The sequence below is a fragment of the Trichomonas vaginalis genome, chromosome I, assembly GCF_026262505.1.
Source record: "Trichomonas vaginalis G3 chromosome I, whole genome shotgun sequence".
NCBI classification, from domain to species: Eukaryota; Parabasalia; order Trichomonadida; family Trichomonadidae; genus Trichomonas; species Trichomonas vaginalis.
In genome coordinates, this window is record NC_067203.1 from 25630629 (window position 1) to 25653715 (window position 23087).

General features: G+C 34.9%; 5 protein-coding genes and 9 pseudogenes across 14 annotated transcripts, besides 2 other annotated features; 6 read left to right on the forward strand and 8 right to left on the reverse strand.

Annotated features, from left to right (window-relative positions):
• Window positions 1-1546: part of a mobile genetic element that runs on past the window's edge.
• Window positions 1547-1794: 248 nt separating this feature from the next.
• Window positions 1795-14441: a mobile genetic element.
• TVAGG3_1049530 lies at window positions 2411-2829 on the forward strand (annotated as a pseudogene). The gene has a single exon. A coding segment is annotated over exon 1 (419 nt).
• On the reverse strand, window positions 2846-3298 carry TVAGG3_1049540 (uncharacterized protein; the record flags this gene model as incomplete). The annotated part of the gene is made up of 1 exon (XM_051255717.1): window positions 2846-3298. One exon carries the CDS (start codon window positions 3296-3298, stop codon window positions 2846-2848), a length of 453 nt encoding a protein of 150 aa, XP_051081291.1.
• Window positions 3758-4206, forward strand: TVAGG3_1049550 (annotated as a pseudogene). Its single transcript has one exon. A coding segment is annotated over exon 1 (449 nt).
• Window positions 4358-4913, reverse strand: TVAGG3_1049560 (annotated as a pseudogene). The gene has a single exon. A coding segment is annotated over exon 1 (556 nt).
• TVAGG3_1049570 (uncharacterized protein) lies at window positions 5867-6067 on the forward strand (the record flags this gene model as incomplete). The annotated part of the gene is made up of 1 exon (XM_051255718.1): window positions 5867-6067. One exon carries the CDS (start codon window positions 5867-5869, stop codon window positions 6065-6067), a length of 201 nt encoding a protein of 66 aa, XP_051081292.1.
• Window positions 6229-6673, reverse strand: TVAGG3_1049580 (annotated as a pseudogene). The gene has a single exon. A coding segment is annotated over exon 1 (445 nt).
• TVAGG3_1049590 lies at window positions 6924-7298 on the forward strand (annotated as a pseudogene). Its single transcript has one exon. A coding segment is annotated over exon 1 (375 nt).
• On the forward strand, window positions 7340-8806 carry TVAGG3_1049600 (annotated as a pseudogene). The gene has a single exon. A coding segment is annotated over exon 1 (1467 nt).
• TVAGG3_1049610 lies at window positions 9619-10597 on the reverse strand (annotated as a pseudogene). The gene has a single exon. A coding segment is annotated over exon 1 (979 nt).
• Window positions 10808-11254, reverse strand: TVAGG3_1049620 (annotated as a pseudogene). The gene has a single exon. A coding segment is annotated over exon 1 (447 nt).
• TVAGG3_1049630 (phage tail repeat-like family) lies at window positions 11302-11526 on the reverse strand (the record flags this gene model as incomplete). Its single annotated transcript, XM_051255719.1, has 1 exon — window positions 11302-11526. The coding sequence occupies one exon, from the start codon at window positions 11524-11526 to the stop codon at window positions 11302-11304; it is 225 nt and encodes a 74-aa protein (XP_051081293.1).
• On the reverse strand, window positions 13453-14373 carry TVAGG3_1049640 (phage tail repeat-like family; the record flags this gene model as incomplete). Its single annotated transcript, XM_051255720.1, has 1 exon — window positions 13453-14373. One exon carries the CDS (start codon window positions 14371-14373, stop codon window positions 13453-13455), a length of 921 nt encoding a protein of 306 aa, XP_051081294.1.
• A 2005-nt stretch (window positions 14442-16446) lies between the features above and the next one.
• TVAGG3_1049650 lies at window positions 16447-17264 on the reverse strand (annotated as a pseudogene). Its single transcript has one exon. A coding segment is annotated over exon 1 (818 nt).
• Window positions 17265-21680: 4416 nt separating this feature from the next.
• Window positions 21681-23011, forward strand: TVAGG3_1049660 (RNA polymerase II transcription regulator recruiting protein; the record flags this gene model as incomplete). The annotated part of the gene is made up of 1 exon (XM_001312615.1): window positions 21857-22459. The coding sequence occupies one exon, from the start codon at window positions 21857-21859 to the stop codon at window positions 22457-22459; it is 603 nt and encodes a 200-aa protein (XP_001312616.1).
• Window positions 23012-23087: the final 76 nt, after the last annotated feature.

A 23087-nucleotide genomic window follows, 5' to 3' on the forward strand; every position in this document is an offset into this window, starting at 1 on the left:
CCTTTGTTGATGTTGTCTAAATGTCATGTTGTCAGTAATTTTAAGAGAAGTTAATTAACCTGGTAGCACATGGTAACATGTAACAGTGAAAACATTTATGAAAACATAAACGAAAACATTTACGATTTAATTTCCTTTGTTGATGTTGTCTAAATGTCATGTTGTCAGTAATTTTAAGAGAAGTTAATTACCTGGTAGCACATGGTAACATGGTAACAGTGAAAACATTTATGAAAACATAAACGAAAACATTTACGATTTAATTTCCTTTGTTGATGTTGTCTAAATGTCATGTTGTCAGTAATTTTAAGAGAAGTTAATTAACCTGGTAGCACATGGTAACATGGTAACAGTGAAAACATTTATGAAAACATAAACGAAAACATTTACGATTTAATTTCCTTTGTTGATGTTGTCTAAATGTCATGTTGTCAGTAATTTTAAGAGAAGTTAATTAACCTGGTAGCACATGGTAACATGGTAACAGTGAAAACATTTATGAAAACATAAACGAAAACATTTACGATTTAATTTCCTTTGTTGATGTTGTCTAAATGTCATGTTGTCAGTAATTTTAAGAGAAGTTAATTAACCTGGTAGCACATGGTAACATGGTAACACCTTCAGTTCTTCAAAAATAATTAATTATTGAATAACCTAAAATCATTAATGAAAACATAAACGATAACATTTATTTCCTGTGTTGTTGTCAAAATGTCATGTTGTCATCATTTTTAAGAGAAGTTAATTAACCTGGTGACATGGTGACACGTTCATAATTTATGAAAACATTCACGAAACATTAACGTAAACATAAACGATAAAATTTATTTCCAGGACTGTTGTCAAAATGTCATGTTGTCATCATTTTTAAGAGAAGTTAATTAACCTGGTAGCACATGGTAACATGGTAATACCATCAGTTATTCAAAAATATATTTTTGGTTAGTCTTCATATGGATATTTTACAACAATTCCCCAATGTATAAACTTTACATAAATGAGCTTGAAAGAAGTATTCGAACAACATCCATGGAGGTCATTTAAGAAGTTCAATGAAGCTGCAAAGAGTTGGGGATTTACTAACAGAGCTGAAGTGAAAAGGTTCTTTGACAAAAATGTTGTACATCAAACAAAAATAAACCCTTACGACTACTTTTTACCAATTTACTCCAACACTCCTGACGCATACCAATTTGACACTCTCATTCAAAGCAGAAAAGGAGGACATAAACCATTCCTCATCTTCATTAATGTTAACACTCGCAAAGCATATGCATATCCAATGAAAAATAAAGGAACTCATGAAGTGTTAAGAGTTTTACAAAAGTTTGTAGCAGAACATAGCCCAAGTACTTTAACATCAGACCAAGACAGTGCATACCTCAGCAATGAAATCACAGATTTTCTCATTAAGCATAACATAACTCAATACACTACTGAAGACCATAACCATAACATACTCGGCATCATAAACCGCTTCATAAGAACGCTCAGAGATTTAAACCAAGAGCGAGACTTTACCGAAGAAACAATGAAAACATTTTCTCGAAGTATATAATTCCTCAACACATTCTACAACAGGACATACACCAAATTCAATGACACAACAACAAGAAGAAAAGTATATACAAAAGAAACGAAGTCAAACACAAAATATCAGAAATTCAACACAATTTACTCTCATTCCTGGAACAAAAGTTCGTGTAGTTCTTGACGACAAACCGTTGACAAAGAAACGTTTAAGGTTAAGTCGAAACTATTATATCGTAGACTCTACGCAAGGTAATGGATATCTTATAAAAGCTGCTGACGACTCCATCTACAAAAGTTTTGAACTCGGATGCTTTGAAGAGTCTTATAACAGACAAAGTTGGAGTTGTTGAAAGAAAATATAAAAGACCAAAGAGTTTGTGAAAATGTTGCAAATTTCATTATGGTTTCAAACAACGCCGTTCCGATGAAGTTAGAAAGTTCTGACAGAAGATATGTAGTTGTCAGAACGTCAGATTCTCATATGCAAGATACAGAATATTTTGACGACTTAGCAGAAACTTTGACACCTAACTTTTACAACCACTTGTTCTCAATATTTCATGACATTAGATATTTCTAAGTTCAATCCAAAGACAAAATTCCATATACCGAAGAGAGACAAACATTGTTAGTGAAGCAAACAAGAGTGTATATGAACTGTTTATAGATGAGACTAACTTTGAGTGTTTAGATGAAAGGTCATTGTACGATTCATAATAACAATATTGTCAAGAGTATGGTTATATGCAGCGTCTAAACGTACATTCTTGGCAAATGTCAAAAGTCTTTTAGATGTTCAGAACGGCGTATATACAAAGAAAAATTTTTATGAGTAAATTTTAAAAAAAATATATATTTTTATCCGATAGAAAAGATGGCAAAATTCATCTCAGTAAATAAGTACATGACAGAAGTCAAAGATAAGTTAGCTCCATTCGCTTATTTGAATGTTTACTTCTACCATTTTGAAAAGTCTACATTTGACAAAGTTTGGAACATCGAACCAGTTAAGTTTGCTATTGTGACTAAAAATGGTGCGAAATTTGAAGACTTAGACATAGAAGGTTTGTTAACAGTCAAAGAAAGTTTTGACAGAAGGTTTTCAAACCTTAAAGAAGGCAAAGCATACAAACTTGTTATACCTTATGAACCAAAGAAAGCAGACGACTATGAATATTATGAGTCTAAGATAGTTGAAGTTCAAGGTAAATTGGTAAAAAGATTTTAGAGTCTAAACCAGTGTTTGCTCCTAAAGAGGAAGAGAACATTGACATTGACCCAGAAATGTTCTAAAAATAAAATTTTATTTTTACATGTCAAATTTCTTTTTCTCTGGCTCTGGCTCTGGCTCTTTCTTCTCTTCTTCTACTTTCTTTCTTTCTTCTCTCTTCTTCTTCTTCTCTGGTGGAGTTATGTCAAACTTCTCAGAACCATATTTATGTAAAAGTTCTTTGTCCTTTAATAGCTCTTCTATTCTGTTTCCTATTTCATCTTCAAGAACAGCGCATGTGTCTTCTTTGCATTCTAAGAACTTTTGTTGGACTTCATCTCTCCAAGAGGCGTCATCTCTGTCAACAAGTCTGTCATTGACAAATTTTAAGACTGCTCTTTGTAATGTTTTATGGTTCTTGTCATATTCCCAGAAACAGAACTTTAGAACAAATTCACCTTTCTTGTTTACACTATGTAAGATTTTATGGTCGACAGATGTTTTGCTGTCAAAAAGCTTGTCTCGAATATAGATAGCGAAATCGCTAGACATTTTCAAAAAGATAAAAATTTTAATTTTTCTAAAAATATGTTAGAAAAAAAGTTTGCTGACATTGACAAGAAATTTGAGAATGTTTTAAACAAGAACAAGAGGAAGTTAGAAAATCAGATAGATAAAACCCATACATGACAAGTTCTTTTTGCTCAGAATGGTATAACAGGTCTAATCGCACCACTGGGTCGGGTAAGACTTTCACTTATCTTAAAATGGCTGCACAACAACAAGAACTAGATGAAGAACCCATTCTATGAGTTAGTAGTCATTTGTAGTACTTCTGGTCAATTTGACCAAACCGTCAATTCGTTCAAAGATATTATAAAGAAGTCTAAGTTAGTATGTATAAAGGATACTGAGTTGTTAGATTGGATAAAGAAGTACCAAAGAAGAGTTTTGAAGTACAATGCTATAAATGAGTATGTCAATTCTAAGTTTAAAGACCCAAATGAGGAAATGCAGAGAATATTAGAGAAGAAACACTTCAGAAACAAACAGAAAGAGATAGAATACATTTCGAAGAAATTGCAATCTTACGATTGGAAGACTTACCCTCATAGATGTCTTCTTATCTTAGATGATTTCGCCTCTCATCCTTTGTTAAAGAACAGAGAACAAGCATGTGTCGAATTCTTAAGAAGCTCAGACACTTTAACATCTCTGTTGTCATTTGTGTACAGACAGCAAAGAGTTTAAGTAAGGATGTTAAAAGAATACTTACTGACATTATACTTTTCCCTGGATTGTCCGAAGACGATTTCATGGAACTTATGAAAGAGTCCATGGCAGGTAAGTTTGACAGACATGAACTATGGGAGAAGTATAAAGTCATACAAGACCCTCATACTTCTTTCAGAATTCATATCTACGCAAACAAAGTTCAAATTGTAAAAAGTCAAGCTTGAAAAATAAATGGTTCATTTACTCTGCTTGTTTGAAGTTGTCAAAATACTCTGTTATTTTTCACGATTTTCATACGGAATTCAGCAAAAATAATGTTTAGGGTAGAAGGTTAGATCTAACCTGTTTTCTAACCTCTTTTCTACCCCAGTTATTTTATAAGCGTTTTACATGGTAAACATTGTGAATTCGTGAGACTTTAAACAATTTCGTAGCTTCTATTTCTTCTGTCAGTACATCGAATGTTTTAACAATGCCGAAGGTTTCTTTATACTTCTTCTTGACGTCAGATAGAAGGAAATCGTCAGCTGTTGGATAGTTTTTGTTTAGAAATGTCAACATGTCCATTTTATCTTCTGCTGGTTTCTCTGCCTCCCTCTTTAAGTCAGCATAGTCGTTTCTCATACGTTCTATCTCTTTGACGGAGTAGTTATATTTCCTAATTGCTGCCTTACATTTTGAACATTGCGGGTTCATTTTTGCGTTATATTCTGAAACCTTACCTGCTAGTATGACTAAGGCGTCAATTGCTCTCTTTAACTCAAAAGTTGCGGGTTTTATCTGTTCATTCCATATCTTACCTCTTCTATCTTTATCTCTTATCTGCCATACACATTTTGCAACTAACGAAACAAAGTTGTCGTAGGTCTTAAACCCCAGATTTGTATATGTCAGAGATGTTCTTATATACCATATCGCAATCTTTGTCCATGACTTTGTGGTTGCAATGAAATCCAAGAAACTCATAGTTAACCTTTCGTATGAATTCTTTATTTTACTGAGTCAGTTGCTTTGACTTCTATTTCATCGAATTCTGGAATAGTAAGCTTTTGTTGTTGATTTCAGGCAATTTGGGTAAATGGTCAATAATATCCTGCATTTCATAAAGATACTTTCATTTGTTTCATCTTTCGCACTACAGTCTAAATTACTTGTTAAAAGTTCCTGCTTTATCTTCTGGATTTCTGTTTCGAAAGTATATGAAGAAGGAATGAAGCTTTTCATCTCTACTAACATTGACGTAGGATTCATGACTAAAGAGTTTGGTGCTGTTGTTTGCTAACATGTTCTTACAATAAAAATAAAAAAATATTTTTTTAAAAAAAACCAACTTATTTTTATTTCGGGAAAACTCATGACAAATTCATGAGGTTAGAAAAGAGGTTAGAAAAGAGGTTAGATATACCCTTCTACCCTAAAATATATTTTTGCCGAATTCATGAGTTTTGGTTGAAAGAATACGGTGGAGCCAAAAGTGGCTCGACCTCAAAACAAGCATTTTCTGTATAAAATTCATGAAAATTCAAGAGGGTAGAAAAGAGGTTAGAAAAGAGGTTAGATATACCCATCTACCCTAAATTATATTTTTGCTGAATTCAGCAACAAAATTCAAATTGTAAACGGTTTAATAGAAAAAGTGTTATTTTTTCATGTCCGAAGACTCGAAGGTGCAACACTTCCAAAATACCGACGAACTCAGAAGAGCAGCATGGCAGTATGTTCTTGACAACTTCTTTGAGTTCTCCAGGAACACCTTGGAAAATGCTGAAGAACTCCGACACAGAGAATTTGGAGAAATTGCACTCCAATACTACCTTGACAAACAAAGGGTAAACAAAGGGTAAAATAAGACTAAAAACTTAACGTTTAAAAAGTGACATTTTTATGAGCTCCGAGTCACCGAGAAAACTTGGTCAGATGTTAGCAGCTTACTTCCCTGAGGAGGATGGAAGCGTTACATACGTAAGGTTCAAAAACAACGAACCTGGAATTGCGTACCAAATTCGCAATTACATGACCATGGAAGAGTACGAAAGGTTCCTACAAGAGAAACCTGCTCTAAACAACTCAGAAAAGAAAGAATAAAAAGTTTAACTCGTAATTGTTTATTTTTTTACTTGTATGGGCAAGCTGCAAGAATGAAGTCGACTATCTCGTCTTTGTCTTGACCAGTTGGACTGCTCTTGCGAGTACGTCTGTTTTGCGGTCTCCAGCTGGTGTCTGACCTTCGTAATTGCGCATGTTCTTGAGAGCTCCAACTGTAAATGGTTGTAGGATGAAGAGTCTCTCAGACTGCTTGAGGTAGTCTTCACGGTCACGAACCGAATCTGTGGTACGAGTCGAATCGGTCGATTTGAGGGAAGAGACTGAAAGCCTGTCTTCTTCCATTGGGGTAGTAGCATACTCTTTGCGTAAGCGGTTCAGACCTTCCTCGAACTCTTGGTCTCTCTTGGATTGAGATTGGAATTGTGGGGCAGGGTTTTGCATAAACATCCAAGGGTTGGGGAAGTAAGGCATAGGCTGAGGAGGAGGGTAGTTCGGGAAGCCTTGTGGTAGGTAGTAACCTTGAGGTGGAAATTGGTAGTAATTTGGTGGAGGGACTTGCTGGAACTGAGGTTGCTGAGGTGCAGGGGCTGGTGCTTTAGGTTCCTCTGGTTTGGGAATGGGCTCGGTTGGTGGTACGTCGGACATCTGTTTGTGGCTTAACCGTCGGAAGGAAAAACCTTTCCTGTCGGAAGGAAAAACCTTTCCTGTCGGAAGGAAAAACCTTTCCTGTCGGAAGGAAAAACCTTTCCTGTCGGAAGGAAAAACTTTTTCTGAAGTTCGACCAAAAGTTCTCAATTTTCGAAAATTTGAATGGTTTACGGACGGACAACTGGAAGAGTTCTTCCTGTCGTCGGGAAAATTTTTTCCAGTTGTCGGGAAAATATTTTCCTGTCGGATGGAAGGACTCGGAATACCAGAAGGATTTGACGAGGCAATTTACCTTATAGAGATAAATGAAGTTGTTAAGCAGTACTTGCGCAGGGTAATGAAGCCCAAGGTCAAGTTCACCACTATTTCTGGAAGGTCTACACTTCAGCTCGAGACTTCGACTGGAATTCCAATTCAAATACCAGACGGGACAGCCTACGATGGCATAAAGGACGCCAAAAGAGAAGCTCTTGTTAAGTTCCTAAACAAACGTCCTTGGATAAAAATACCAAACAAGGAGAACCCCCTACCCCATATGAAATTGGCAATTCAGTCTCTCCTTCACTTCTCGGGTCAGCCGTTCTACATAACCTGTGAAGGCGACATCCAACCAGTTCAGTCAACCTTAACGTTTTGAGTAAAAACATTTTTTTCATTTTTTGAATGAAGCAAGTTAAATTCGTCCCACACCAATCTCAATGGACCGATGAAGAGTTTCAAGCTATGGTTGAAGGTGTTGAGAACGACATAGACGGCGAACTTGAAGGAGCTCAAACCACAATTGCAACCAAAATTGCACAAGTCAAGGAACAGATAGCTCCACTTAAAGCTACCAAAGCTACTCTTGACCTCATGGATAGTTACCGTTTAGATGTCAAGAGTGGAATAAGACAATTAAAATTAAAACTTCTAAACTACGAAGCTATACTCCAAAAGTTAGCAGAAATGAGAAGACTTTACCAGAGCTACTTACATGTAAGGGACTTACCTTCAAGCAGTCCGACCAAAGATGAATTTTCTGACATTGTCCCAATTTTGTCCGAAAGTCAGCTCAGATGTTTTGAACTGCTCCCAACATATCCAGAATATGAACGTTTGCCTGAACTCTTCCGCAATCTCAAAAAACGTTTTTTGGTTCTCATGTTCGAAACTTTTATCGGAAGAGACAACAAACGTTCAGAAGAAGAACAAGATATTATTTTAAACTTGTTGTATGACTTAACCGTCATAACAAGCTTTTTGAAGTAAAACCGTCATTCTCAAACCACTTCATTTTTTCGATGTCCGAACAAGCACCGAAGCCGAACACAATGGCAGATGTCCTTTCAATGTTGCCAGACAAGCGCCCAGTTCAAATTCAAATTTTGAATTTGAAAGCTCATCTGACAAACACCGTTAAGACTCTCCAAAGTAGTCTTATGGAAGAGATGACCAACTCAAAGCCGATGTCCTCATGAACCAAGCTTCCAATGAGAAATGCCTGAATGATTTGACGGAAACCTTGCGCATTTACGCGAGAGAGAACCGAGACCTTGCCAGACTCATCTACCGTTTCTTCGAAGAGATAGACGCCATCTGGAAGGTACTCGGAAAGGACAGAACTCCAACACCGTAATTCGTGAGTACCAAATTGAAGAAGGAATTGTCGAGAAGAAGAAGAGAGAAACACGAAGAAGAAGAGAAACACGAAGAAGAAGAGGAAGAAGAGAAACACGAAGAAAAGGAAGTTTGGGCAACCCTTGTTGCCGATGACAGTTATGAAATTTCCCAACCCTACCCATACAAAATCCGCAACAAGGAGACAGGCAAGGTTCTTACCCCAGTCCTCAACAACTTGGGACACTTGAACCTTAACCTTCGGAATCGCGGTTCAATCTCCATGGGCAAGCTTGTCGCAATTCAATGGGTTCCAAATCCAGCAAGAAGACGAAGGTCAGACACATTGACGGTGACAAGCTCAACAACCGTAAGGAGAACCTCGAGTGGTTCTAAGAGTAAAAAAATTTTATTTTAGGGGGAAACCCCGAGTAAATTTAGGTGTTTATTTAGTTAAGTAGCTTAAATTAATGAGAATTTGGACAAGTAGTTCCTGACCCTGAATTGGACTCTTTCGTCATCCCAGTTGCGTAGGAGGTCGTCCCAGAGGAGTTGGTAGAATTGCCAATCCAAGGACGATTTGTCCTCCCAGGCATTGAGGATGTACTGCTCGTAGAGTTTCATGACCTCTGCCTTGCACCAGACACCCTCTCCCTTGGAACGTAAGGCTTCTTCGAAGTGCTCGAATGCGATTGGCTGCGTGACCATCTGAAATGACACTTTTTGTCCGTTTGGTCAATGTTTGTGTCTCGTGCCATAGTCGACGAAAATACAAACAAACAGGTTATATATGAGTTTGAGACCAAGAATGGTGTAACTCGACCTGTCCGATTCAAATTCGAATAAAAATTTTTTATTTCATGCAATGTTTAACTATTTCACCATCTTCTTTAACCCAGTACTTCCTTTTCGATATTACATGAACTTCGGTGAAAATTTTGTCCAATTTGAATTGACCCATCTTTTCACCGACCATGCCCATTTCAATGAGTTTGTTATAGCCTTCTTCGTTCGTCATGAGTGCGTCAATGTTCTCATAGTAAACCTTCACTTTGGATTTGACTTCGGAGAAGAATTTGTTGTAGTTGTCAAGGACTGCCTTTGCGAACTGAGGGTAAGACCAATGTTCGACAATAGGTTTTAATGTGGTTACTAAGCCACTTTGACCTTGAGTGAATTCGTACTTCAAAACAAAAGGAGAAAACCTTTCAACAAAGTTGTCGACCTTCTCATAATGTTTACTCTTCATCTCTTGAGGTTTCTTAATGGAATATCCCCATGTCGAATTCATAAGCAATTTGAGTGTCATTGCAAGTTTGGGGTTTGAAGCTTTCCTAATATCATACAGTTGTTGTATGACTTTTCCAACTGTATAGTTCCTTCCTGGGAACTCACCATCTTCGTTTGGAATTCCAGTGGAATATATTGGACAAACCTCATGTATGCAGCGTTAAGGTCGACATAGTATATCTTTTCATCTGAGTCGAACTTGTCGCAACCAATGGTCCAGTTTGTGGAAATTCAAGTGAGTCTCTTATCTTCTGAGAAACTTCTCCTGTTATCTCATAAACATCGTCGAAGCAACCTGTTTCATATAAAACCTTCTGACCTAACTCAGATGCTCTCCAATACAATTTGACGTCAATTGGATGTCTCAATGGAAGTTTGTTTATAGCATCTTGAAGTTCTTGCAACCTCATTGGAAGTTCTTCTGGTTCAGGTTGGTATCCGAACAATCCAACTCCTTTTGGAATTGTGTACTTCTTTTGTACTAGAACTTTGTCTGGAACAACTTTTGGTCTTGCTAACAATGAAAAGTTTGTTTCGTCTTTTGGTACAAAAGTTTCTGTCAGCTTGTCATCTGGAATTGGTTCCAACAAACCTTTCTCGAAAAGAATGTTTACAGCTCTGACAATGTTGCACTTGCCTTTTCCGAACAATGGGTTTGTAAGACTTTCGTTCAACATGAAGTGGTTGTGGACAATTACAATCTTCAACCATGGTAATTTGTCAACAACATAGTCGTCATGTGAAGAACCTTTAGCTGTAGGTATGTTGACTCGGATATTGACATTTGCCAACGGTGCAATTTTTGCCAATTGACCTCTGAGAATGTACCTTGTCTTCACACATGACTCAAGATACTTCATCTTCTCATCTGTAACAAGACCAGAGTTCCTGAGACATGTAAGAATACAAGGTTCATTGACAATTGTTTCAATTGAATTGTAAATTCCATACCTTGTCAAGTCAATGTCAGACTTATTTATGAACGGGAAGTATCCAGCATGTTGTCTGACTGCTTGAGGGTTAGGTTGGTACCATTCGAACTTGACACTTGCAATTCCTTCAATTGCATTCAAAATATCTGAGTCGGAGTCAACCATTTGTTCTCTCTTTGTAGTCTTGAAAGCGTCAAGAAGTTTGCAGCTGTTGTGACATTGCCATGTGCATAGTAAATGTGACCATCCAAATCTGTTATGGTCAATCTGAGATTGTATCCTTTCTTATTTCCGTCTTGTATGCAGCAAGTACACCCATGAAGCCTTCTTTGTTCTTTCCTTCGTCAAAGTTTACTGTAAAGGTTCGACCAGATGTAATTTGACTTCGAACTTCACGATACTTTTCATATGCATATCTTGTTCTTTCCATGGGAGCATGTGCGTCTTCACCTTTTCCTTTTTTCCTTCTCAAAGGATGCAATTGTTCGTCATGTTTCCAGTAGAATCTGGCAAAGCCGTCGTGTCCTTCAACTTGAGGTTCACTAACATCGAAAGGCATGTCCATAAGACGTTCTTCTTCTAACCTCTCTAGTCTGTTTGGATAATTTGCGCGTGCTGTTTCTAAGTCCATTTCGTAGCGAAGACCAGACAATTTGTCATAGACTTTTATGGGTCTTCCCTTCCTATATTTAAAATTCTTCGAAACTCTCCAACCATATCTTTGTAACTCTGCTTTTATTCTAGCAGACTTTCTATCCATTCTATATGGGGGCATTTTTATAAAAATAAAAAAATGTTTTTTTTTCTTTACTTTACATAACCGCCTGCTGCCATAAGTCTTTGACGCCAACCCATACCAGCTAATGAAGGTTGGCTTGGTTTAGTTTGGAAACTAACCTTTGGTTTTGGTTTTTCTTCAGTTTGTGGCTTCCCTTCTTCTATTGGTTTTTCGTCACTTTTCGGTTCCTCTGACTTTACCTCACTTGCAGGTATGGTTGTGTCGTCAACATCTTCATAAATATCATATGCCATTTGTTTTTGTTTTCCTTTCAACTTTTTGTGTTTGTTGTAAAGTTTAGAATATTTCGACTCTAAGTCAATGAGATGTTCTATAATGAACTGTTGGTCGGTGAAGTAAACTTTTCCATCTGTTGTCTCGAAAGCTCCTTCAGACTTCAATATTTTATTTGTGAGAGTCTGTTTTCTTTTTTGAGATACTAGCCGTTCATTTCTATGAAAAGTGACTTTATAGTTAGGGTTTGTATTTCCAGACTGGCACTTTCTATTATTGAATTTTTTCTCTTCATCTGTAAGTTCTTTGACAGGTTTTGACAATGGTTCTGAACTTTTGTTTGTGGTGTCAAATCTACGCGTTTCAACTTCTTCGGTCATTTCATCTCAGTAAAAAATTTTAGTTTGGTTTGTTTTCAACTGGTTGTTTAGGTTTTTTAAGTCGGTCTAAAACTTTCCTGAGGTATAGGAAGAACTTGACAAACACGTGGTTGTGTAACTGCTGGAAGTCGACAAATCCATCTTGAACCCATTTGTCTCAATGCTGTATTGTTCATTTCATCTCAGTAAAAAAATTTACATTCCCCACGTTTGAGGTGGTTGAGGTTGGTTGTTGTTTACCCACTGTGTGTGCATGGTTAATATCCTCTGTTAAAGAATCTTTCACCTTGGTCCATATAGTGCCCTGCTTGTTATAGTAGTCATTTGCTTTGTTATAGTAGTTTCCTGCTTGTCTTCCTACATTGTCATCCATCCTTGAACTTTTCCTCTTGTTTCAGGATTTGGAATAAGATTTGCTGCATCTCGTGCTACCTCCCAACCTTTCTGTACAGTTTGTATAATAGGCTGTGCTTTCTCTTTCAGTATACCTAATGTACTCAAAATCTTCCTTCCAATTCCAAATGCACCTCTGGCTAGTGTTCCACTGCGGGCAAAAAATCTGGATGCAACTCCTGCTAATGCGCCAAATAAACCCATTTCTTATGGGTTAAAAAATGACGAATCCAAACAAGGACCCTATGTTTCTAAGGCAACAAAGAAAGCACTCATGATAAAAATCTTTAGTTCAACACCAAATGCTTGGTTTATGGATATCTTGGAAAACATTCCGAGGTATAGAGAAGATGGACCACCATACTGGCTAATATTTGTGGTCAAAACACAAGATACTGTGAAGCCATACCATTACAGTCCAAAAATATTTTAGATGTGAAAACTGCTTTGACGATATTCGTTGACAAATACCATCCAACAAAACTGACATCTGACTATGAAAGTTCTTTCAAATCAGATGATATTAAAAACTATCTGCGTTCAAAAAATGTAAACCAATATTTCATTGTCGACCAAAACCATTCTGCTCTTGTGTCATTGACAGTTGTATAAAAATCTTAAGAGACTTAAACCAACCACAAGGTGGTGAAGCAAATGAAATGTCATATGACGACAAATATAGACATTTCTCCATGGCAAAGATGAGACAAGTTTTAAATATTTACAATAGCCGTAAACAAAAAGGTTTGGGAAACCACTCCCCGAAGAAATGAAAAACAACCCTGACTTAGAGAAAGACTATATATTTAATAGTTTAGTCAAAAGAGACAAACAAGAAAGAATGCCAGGCTTCAAACTTAAGAAAGGTGACAAAGTAAAAATAGAAATACCTAAACGCGACCCATATGAAAATACTATTGACTATGACAACAATGGGAACTCGACAGGTACTCACATTCGTGTTCGTAAAAATAGAAGAAAGTATACAAGAGAATATTATGAAGTTTTAGGCAAACATGGCAAAATGTACAGACTGCAAGCAGAAGATAAAACGACTATTGTCAGACCTCGTTTCAAACTTGTCAAAGTTCAAGGTGGTATACTTTCAAAGACAGTTCCTAACAAATATAAGACAACTCCTGACGAATATGCTAAAGAAGTTGAAAATGACGACTAAGCATTTCTATACCATGCACAAACTGTCATGTAAGGTGGCATGTATTTTTTACCTAGTCCTGTAGATGTTGTTGTAAAAGTATGTTGGTGGTTTCCTCCTGGTTCAGTTTGTCGAAAAGTCTTTTTTGCTGAATGGTTATAATCTGGAGATAAAACGTCATAGCCAGCTTCATACTCTGAGTTGTATAATGGGTGGTCTCTTAATGAGTGGCTATGGTCGCCAGAAAAGTTTGTTGTACCAGAATGACTATGTGGTGGCAAGTTGTCGACAGATATCGTTTTACTTCCACCTGTTTTCTTTGGAGTGTGTGCACAATACAAAAAACTTTCGAGTATTTGAGTCCAAGTTCCAAAACCAAGTACTACTTCTGGTCTGGTAGAGTTCATTGACGTATAAATAGAGCCTATAGGATATAATGTTTGAAGTATTTCTGTCTTTAATGTTTGAAGCTCTGTTTTGTCTGCTTTCTTGTCATATAAATCTTGAGCAGTGAATTTAATATTATGTTCATCCTTCATGACATAAACATCTTTACATCTAATGTTTCTCATCGTCGTTATGTCGTCATCCGATGTTAAACCTTGTGGAAAGTTAGGAGGTTTACAATATAATGCATCCCCACCAGTTTCTTCAACCGTTCCTTCAATACTTTCTATAGCAACAGTTGTAAAACTTGTATGTGTATGGTTCTTGTCAGCTTTGTCATCTAACTTTTCTTGTAAGTTTGCAATATTTGCAATGGTATGTGTATGTCCAACGTCACTTTTCCTGTTTAAGGTTTCTTGTAAGTTTGTAATATTTGCAATGGTATGTGTATGGTTCTTGTCGGCTTTAAGGTCTAAACATCCTGAAACCCACCCTGTATTGGCTTTACCTTCTAAAATCTTCGATGTCCGTTCATGGTACCATTCAACCATTTCTTTAATTTTTTCATCTTTTTCATCCACATATTCCTTATCTGCCTTCTTCACTAACCCACTAGCCAGATATGCTAACTCATCGTCAACATATGTTTTATCTGCTTTCTTTTCAACATCCTCTTTCGTTGCATAAGCTTTGTTAGCTCTTTCTTCTTCTTTTGCTATTGCATCGTCTACATACTCTTTGTCAATCTGCTTTCAAAAGAAGTTCATCTATAGGTTTCTCGTTTAAAGTTCGTTTTGTTGGATTTATACAAACAGTATGGTTCTTATTGTCTTGAAACAGAAACTCATCTGTCATTGGGTTTAATGTCAGTTTTAGGTTTCCTTCTTTCAATGACTCAGATATCTTAGAATATTTGAAAAGTTTTGTTGTGTTCTTATTTAGAGCTTGCATAATGAGTGTCGGTTGTGTGTATTTCTCTCATAGACGCTGTTTCATTTGACATTTTTATTCTAGATAAAATATGCTTCCAATAGAAAAAGAAAATTCAAGAGTTGCTACAACTAAACCATTAGATGAACTTTTACTAATGTCGGTCAAAAGTTTGAGACAGAGACCGTAAAGCATGAAGGCTATCGTTTTGACTACCCATTAAGATGGCTCAGAGACCCATCTGTCACAAAAGCTATTGGCTTTCGTAGAATGAAGTTTGTGTCTGTAGAAGATAAAATTTTCCATTTATTGTAAGGTTTCATATAGATTATATATCTGAAGGGAAACGAAAAATGTGGGAAGAAATTGAGCTAATACAAGTTGACCTTTCATCTCTCTCTACAGACTGCGTTAAAAATATAGAAGATAAAAAATAATTCATGTTATGCAAAATATGGATGAATATGCAAATACCGAAGCACACTTTATTGAGAATTGTATATGACAAACAAAATTCACAAGTTCATTTCAAATCTACGAAGACAATCCAAAGAAAAGACGAACAAATATATACAGAATTCACTGCAATGTCATGGTATTATTTGCAAAGAATGTTAAATCAGAAAGTCGAACTTCCTTTAGCAAATATTTACAGTCGATATGCAAGAGATGAACCATATTATTTATTTAAAGATGTTTCGACCCCAGCTGCTATTATTGTCATGCTTCATTTTCTGGCGCCCAAAACTCTTTCTTATGCTTGGCAAATGACTTTTACGAAAAACCTACAAAGTTATACGAACCACCAAGTGGAAGTATTTCAGACTTTCAAGTATGGTTTACTACAGATGGAAGAAAAAGAATAATTCCATTATACCATGCTTTTACTTAAACTTAGTTTCATATACAACTACTATCGAACGGTTAAAAATATAATTTTTTAATTACGGTTGAGGTTGGATTTGGTTGCCAACTAGACTGTGGTGCAGTTCAGGCTGTGTATAACAGAGCTTGTTCTTCTGGTTCAGGTCTTTAGGTATAATACCAACAACTGACCTACTCTTTTACCAATATTTTGACACCTTCCAAATTCCTCTCCTACGGTTTTTTATTCCATTCCATATACCTCTTCCAACATTTCGAAAGAAGTTTCCTATCTTACTGAAGAAACCCATTTTACTATATGTAAAATCTAATGTCCACCTAGTCTCTTAACGTTTCCTTCTGAGTTCCATAGCATTCTTTTAACTGGAGCTCATACATTCTATTTCTCCTCTGTAGAAAACATACTCTGGGTCAACTCCTGTGTTCGCGTCATCTGCATAGAGTTGTTTATATCCCACTTCGGGGTTTGTATAAAACTCTTTCCATCTCATATTTGCATACCATGGTGGCAAACCTAACGCAGCGTCATTTGACATGGCAGTTTGCATTTGTACATCTGTTGGCACTTGACCATAGTTTGCCATTGCAGTTTGTATTCTAACTTCATTTGGAATATTCTCTGGGTTTGGTTGTCCAGGTTGCTGTGCATTCGCTAAGTTCTGTGCGTCCATTTAATATTAGATAAAAATATCTCTTACGAGTACATATGCTGAACATTTGCAGACATTGGTTCATCTTCATATTCTCTGTACTTTCTGCCACGTCAAATAAATAAATGACACAATGGAAAAAACCTAAAACAAGTAGTCCTATTTCAAACCACATTACTTACTAGTAAAATTTCTTTGTTATGACACTTTCTCCAGTTTATAGGACCTCTCTCATATTCTATCTTATCGTATCTAAACTCATAGTCATGTATGTCCTCTAACCATCTCATGACACTTTCCAAACCACTTTTATCGGATGTAAAGTAAAAGCATGGATGGTTATGTATAACGTCTAAAGTTTCTAAAGAGTCTCTCAAAGTCCAGTCTACTTGGTATTGAAAATCCCATGTGTTATAGAACGGCGGGTCCACTATAAAGAAAACATTTTCCTTGTCTTTGTATTTTTCATACAACTCTGTCCAACGACATCTCACAAACTCTATACCCTCAATATATTTTTCTATGTCCTCTTTGAAAACCTTTGTATAGTTAAGATATAAAACTTTTGACATAAGTGTTTCAATGTCATGAACTCTTATAGAACCACTATATAATAGTCTAGCAGATATACTATCCCAGTCAATATATTCTGCTTTTTTCAAAACCTCTCTCACAATATTTTTCTTATCTAATGGTATACGTTCCATCTTACCTATAGGTATCTTTTCTTTCAACTCACTCAATATTTTGTTTGTGTCTGGTATATGTTTGAGACGGTTCATATAGTTGTCGAAGTCATTGCATATAATCTTTGAGTCAGGAAATACAGTATGGCACAAATGAGATATATAGAAACTTCCACCGAACAAATCTACAAATGTTAGACCATTCGGTAGTTTCTTAAGTTCTCTCAATAGAATATCTTTACATCTACTCTTATTTCCAAAGAAGGGTAACGGTGGTTTTGTAAAATTCATTTTATATATATATAATAAAAATGTTTTTACCTGAAAAGTGACAGAAAAGTGACAAAACATGAAAACATATATATTTTGTGAAAAGCTCCTGGAAGACCCGTATATAAGAACTTCATTTATACTAAACATCTTCAGGGGCTAGAGGGGCGCAGCCCTGGAAGCCCCACTACCCTTTTTTTTTTTTTTTTTTTTTTTTTTTTTTTTTTATTTTTAATATAAATAAAAAACTTTTTTATACAAAAAATTACAATCAATCGATAAATATTATAAAACATTTATTCCAAAAAGATTAAGTAATAGGTGGGATCCTGCATATAATATAATTTTATGTCATAAAGTTTACAAATTTTAGATGGACCACAGTGAGAATGTGAGTGGTTAATTTAAAGGTGGTCTGATAAAGATCTCGAAGCTTACTCAACACAGCATGAAGCAGTTTCTAATACACAATCTTACTAGTGGTGTTTCGGTCGCCAGCGCTCTCATAGGGGTGCTGATTTCAAAAACCACTACTTCAAATTATTCAACAATACTCAATGCAGCATGAAGCAGCTACTACTGCTGTATCTTACTGGTAGTGTTTTGGTCGTTGGCTCTTGCACAGTCTCTCAGATTTTCAAAATTTTTTTCAACACTATCTTGTTTCGCTCTCAGAAAGCTATCCTACAAAGACATCGAAGCTTACTCAACACAGCATGAAGCAGTTTCTAATACACAATCTTACTAGTGGTGTTTCGGTCGCCAGCGCTCTCATAGGGGTGCTGATTTCAAAAACCACTACTTCAAATTATTCAACAATACTCAATGCAGCATGAAGCAGCTACTACTGCTGTATCTTACTGGTAGTGTTTTGGTCGTTGGCTCTTGCACAGTCTCTCAGATTTTCAAAATTTTTTTCAACACTATCTTGTTTCGCTCTCAGAAAGCTATCCTACAAAGACATCGAAGCTTACTCAACACAGCATGAAGCAGTTTCTAATACACAATCTTACTAGTGGTGTTTCGGTCGCCAGCGCTCTCATAGGGGTGCTGATTTCAAAAACCACTACTTCAAATTATTCAACAATACTCAATGCAGCATGAAGCAGCTACTACTGCTGTATCTTACTGGTAGTGTTTTGGTCGTTGGCTCTTGCACAGTCTCTCAGATTTTCAAAATTTTTTTCAACACTATCTTGTTTCGCTCTCAGAAAGCTATCCTACAAAGACATCGAAGCTTACTCAACACAGCATGAAGCAGTTTCTAATACACAATCTTACTAGTGGTGTTTCGGTCGCCAGCGCTCTCATAGGGGTGCTGATTTCAAAAACCACTACTTCAAATTATTCAACAATACTCAATGCAGCATGAAGCAGTTTCCAATTCAACAATACTCAACATAGCATGAAGCAGTTTCTAATAAATATATACATATATAAATATATACATATATAAATATATACATATATAAATATATACATATATAAATATATACATATATAAATATACATATATAAATATATACATATATAAATATATACATATATAAATATATACATATATAAATATATACATATATAAATATATACATATATAAATATACATATATATATATAAATATACATATATATATATATATAAATATACATATATATATATAAATATACATATATATATAAATATATAAATATATAAATAACAAAATACAATCAAAAAATAGTGTTTGGAAATTTAAGGTTAAGTGTCACTTTTTCGTAAATTCTACCACACTCCTTCAGGGTTTGTATAAAACTCTTTCCATCTCATATTTGCATACCATGGTGGCAAACCTAACGCAGCGTCATTTGACATGGCAGTTTGCATTTGTACATCTGTTGGCACTTGACCATAGTTTGCCATTGCAGTTTGTATTCTAACTTCATTTGGAATATTCTCTGGGTTTGGTTGTCCAGGTTGCTGTGCATTCGCTAAGTTCTGTGCGTCCATTTAATATTAGATAAAAATATCTCTTACGAGTACATATACTGAACATTTGCAGGCATTGGTTCATCTTCATATTCTCTGTACTTTTCTGCCACGTCAAATAAATAAATGACACAATGGAAAAAACCTAAAACTAACAATCCGATTTCAAACCACATTTACTTACTAATAAAATTTCTTTGTTATGACACTTTCTCCGGTTTATAGGACCTCTCTCATATTCTATCTTGTCATATCTAAACTCATAGTCATGTATGTCCTCTAACCATCTCATAACGGTTTCCAAACCACTTTTATCGGATGTAAAGTAAAAGCATGGATGGTTATGTAAAACGTCTAAAGTTTCTAAAGAGTCTCTCAAAGTCCAGTCTACTTGGTATTGAAAATCCCATGTGTTATAGAACGGCGGGTCCACTATAAAGAAAACATTTTCCTTGTCTTTATATTTTTCATACAAATCTGTCCAATGACATCTCACAAACTCTATACCCTCAATATATTTTTCTATGTCCTCTTTGAAAACATTTGTATAGTTAAGATATAAAACTTTTGACATAAGTGTTTCAATGTCATGAACTCTTATAGAACCACTATATAATAGTCTAGCAGATATACTATCCCAGTCTATATATTCTGCTTTTTTCAAAACCTCTCTCACAATATTTTTGTTATCTAATGGTATACGTTCCATCTTACCTATAGGTATCTTTTCTTTTAACTCTTTCAATATATTGTTTGTGTCTGGAATATGTTTGAGACGGTCCATATAGTTGTCGAAGTCATTGCATATAATCTTTGAGTCTGGGAATATTATATGACACAAATGGGATATATAGAAACTTCCACCGAACAAATCTACAAATGTTAGACCATACGGTAGTTTCTTAAGTTCTCTCAATATAATATCTTTACATCTACTCTTATTTCCAAAGAACGGTAACGGTGGTTTTGTAAAATTCATTTATATATAATAATAAAAATGTTTTTTCCTGAAAAGTGACAGAAAAGTGACAAAACATTTACGATGAAATCATGACAAATTCATGAGGTGAGAAAAGAGGTGAGAAAACAGGTGAGATCTCACCTCTTCACCTAAACATTATTTTTGTCTGATTTTACGAAGAAGTTTTGACAAAACATTTACGAAGAAGTCTTGACAAAACATGAAAACATATATAATTTGTGAAAAGCGACACATTATATAATGTTTTCGACCCAGAAGAAGGCTTCTTCCCAGAAGCAAGGAGGAAGAAGAAGAGTCCTCCGAATATCAACTTCATTTATATTAAACATCATCAGGGCTAGAAGGCACGAAGTGCCTGGAAGCCCCACTACCTTTTTTTTTTTTTTTTTTTTTTTTAATATAGATATTAAAGAGACTTTTTATATAATATTCATAAAGATTTTCCAAAAATATGATACCGCAAAATTAAAAAAGTGACGTCTTGAGTGGAGTCAAAGGTCGAAATTGCTAGCTAAATGTTTTTTTAGCGAAATTGCGTATTGTACGTTTTTTTCGCAAAACGAAACCCTTAGTAAAAATCAGCATTCTAGGAAAAGGTGAGCATTTTTTGAATAAAATTGATTTTGTAATCGATTTTTCATTCAAAAAATGGCACGTTTTCATATTTTTTTTCCAAATAAAACAGAGATAATTTCACTTCTTTAAACTTACTTATTTCTTAAGAGAATTGATAAAATTACTTTCTCGTTTTTTTCTGCAGATTTGGAGAACGCAATATCAGGTTAAATAACCATAAAACTTCAGTCATTCGATCCCACACTTGAATGAAATCATATTTTAACAGGATATTGTTCAGTTCTAGTGCAATACTGATTATGAGTGTTAATTTTCTTAATTTATTTTATTAATCAGCCCTAAATTTACATTATATACAATGTTTTCAGTGCGTTATTCCAACATTTTACATAGAAATCGTTCTGCTTAGAGCTTTTGTAACAATATCAAGTCTCATCATTTGGATAGTATTTCCTTTATCTTCAAAATAATTTTAATCGAGTCAAAATTTGGTTTAAATATATGCTTGAGGCTTAATCTATACTTAAAATCATACATGAAAAACGGAACTTTCATTTAAAATGCAAGAGATACTTGTCAATGACAAATTTGAATACGATCAAGAAACATCAGAAATACCAACGTTCTTTTTTACATTATCTGTTTAAAAAACAATTAATTTGTATCCGTCTATATATTGTAGAGATTTGTTCATTCTAAATCTTTGGTTAAAAGTGTCACTTTTCGTAAAATCTTACTTTTTGAAATATATCATTAATCTATACCTAGAAGTAACATATTTACATTTGGTACGATATTACATTAATTTTACAGGGAAAAAACAACGATAATTGAGAGAGTATGATAGTTTTTGAGGTTATTTTTTTGTTAAATCATTACATATAGTGAAAATTACTTCATTTTTGAAAAACGTAAACGAGATTATTTGATTAATATTTTCGCTAGATAATAACTAATAGTTAGTGATTTTGATATTAGTTCAAGTTGATAGTTATCATATTCTCAATTATCGGCGGTTTTCTCAGAAAAATTGATTAAACAATCAAAAATGTCATTCAAATATCGGTTAGAAAAAATTATTTTTTAATAATGTCCCATTACAACTCTGATCATAACTCCGATTACAGCGATTGTTCCGAAAAATATTCAAGGATTCGAAGATATAAGTTCACCGAAGAAGAGGATCAACGCCTGAGCCAACTTGTTTCTATTTATGGTGTTAAATCATGGGGAACAATCGCATCGATGATGCAAGGAAGGTCAAGTAGACAATGCAGAGATAGATGGAATCATTATTTATCTCCATTCGCCAACAATGAAGAATGGAATAGTGAAGAAGACCTTATCATTATCGAACAATTAAAGCTTGTTGGAAAGCAATGGACATACATATCATCTCTCCTAGCTGGTAGAACTAGTATTGCTGTAAGGAATCGAGCCTGCAAGCTTTCACGTAAAAAGGATGCAGATCCTCTAATTAAAAATCTTCTTAAGGATGAGTACAAAAAGAAGAACCATAAGCAGGAAGATGTTGATCGTATAGAATCCCCAACTAAGCCAAAACTAGAAGAGAATTCGAGAATCATCCTTCCACCATGCGATGATCTTCTCAAAATCGCAAATGTTAGCATGCCACAGCCATTCACCTTCGATCGCAATGGCTTTTCTTTTCCGATTTGCTGCGCAGTATAATTTTGTACGATTACCATTTGTTTCTTTTTGACTTATTAGTGGGTGATATTTAGCTTATCTACTACTTGTATGCCAAAATTAGTTGTTATTTTTAAATAGATCTATCTTATTATACTTTTTTTTAATAACACAATTAAAACTCAATATATAGCCATAATGAGAAAAGAACATGATTTAAAGACTAAAGTACAATTTAGTTAATAATCAACTGGTCGGAGTTGCAACATACGAATCTGAGAAAAGTTTGACATTTGCACTATTGTCGCTGGAAAATCTAATATTTGGTAAGAATTTCAGTATTCAAGAATATCCTAGAAGAGTTTTCAATAATGCCTCCCAAAAGATTCGGAAATTTGGCAAATATTTCTAAAATTGGTTTCTCTGCAAAACAATATTATTTAGCTTAATTTCCTTCTTGAATTTCATTAATTTTTATAAACTCTTAATTTTCAAATAGAAAAACAGAAATTCAAGCTTTTTAGGCATAACCATGTTTTACACATTGAACATAGTGCCTTCCGATATATTTTATATTAAATTATATAAACTCCGATCATTCGAATTGATTTTCTCACTCATTTAAACATTGATTAACGCTTGAAACAACATAATTCCTATTATTTAAATA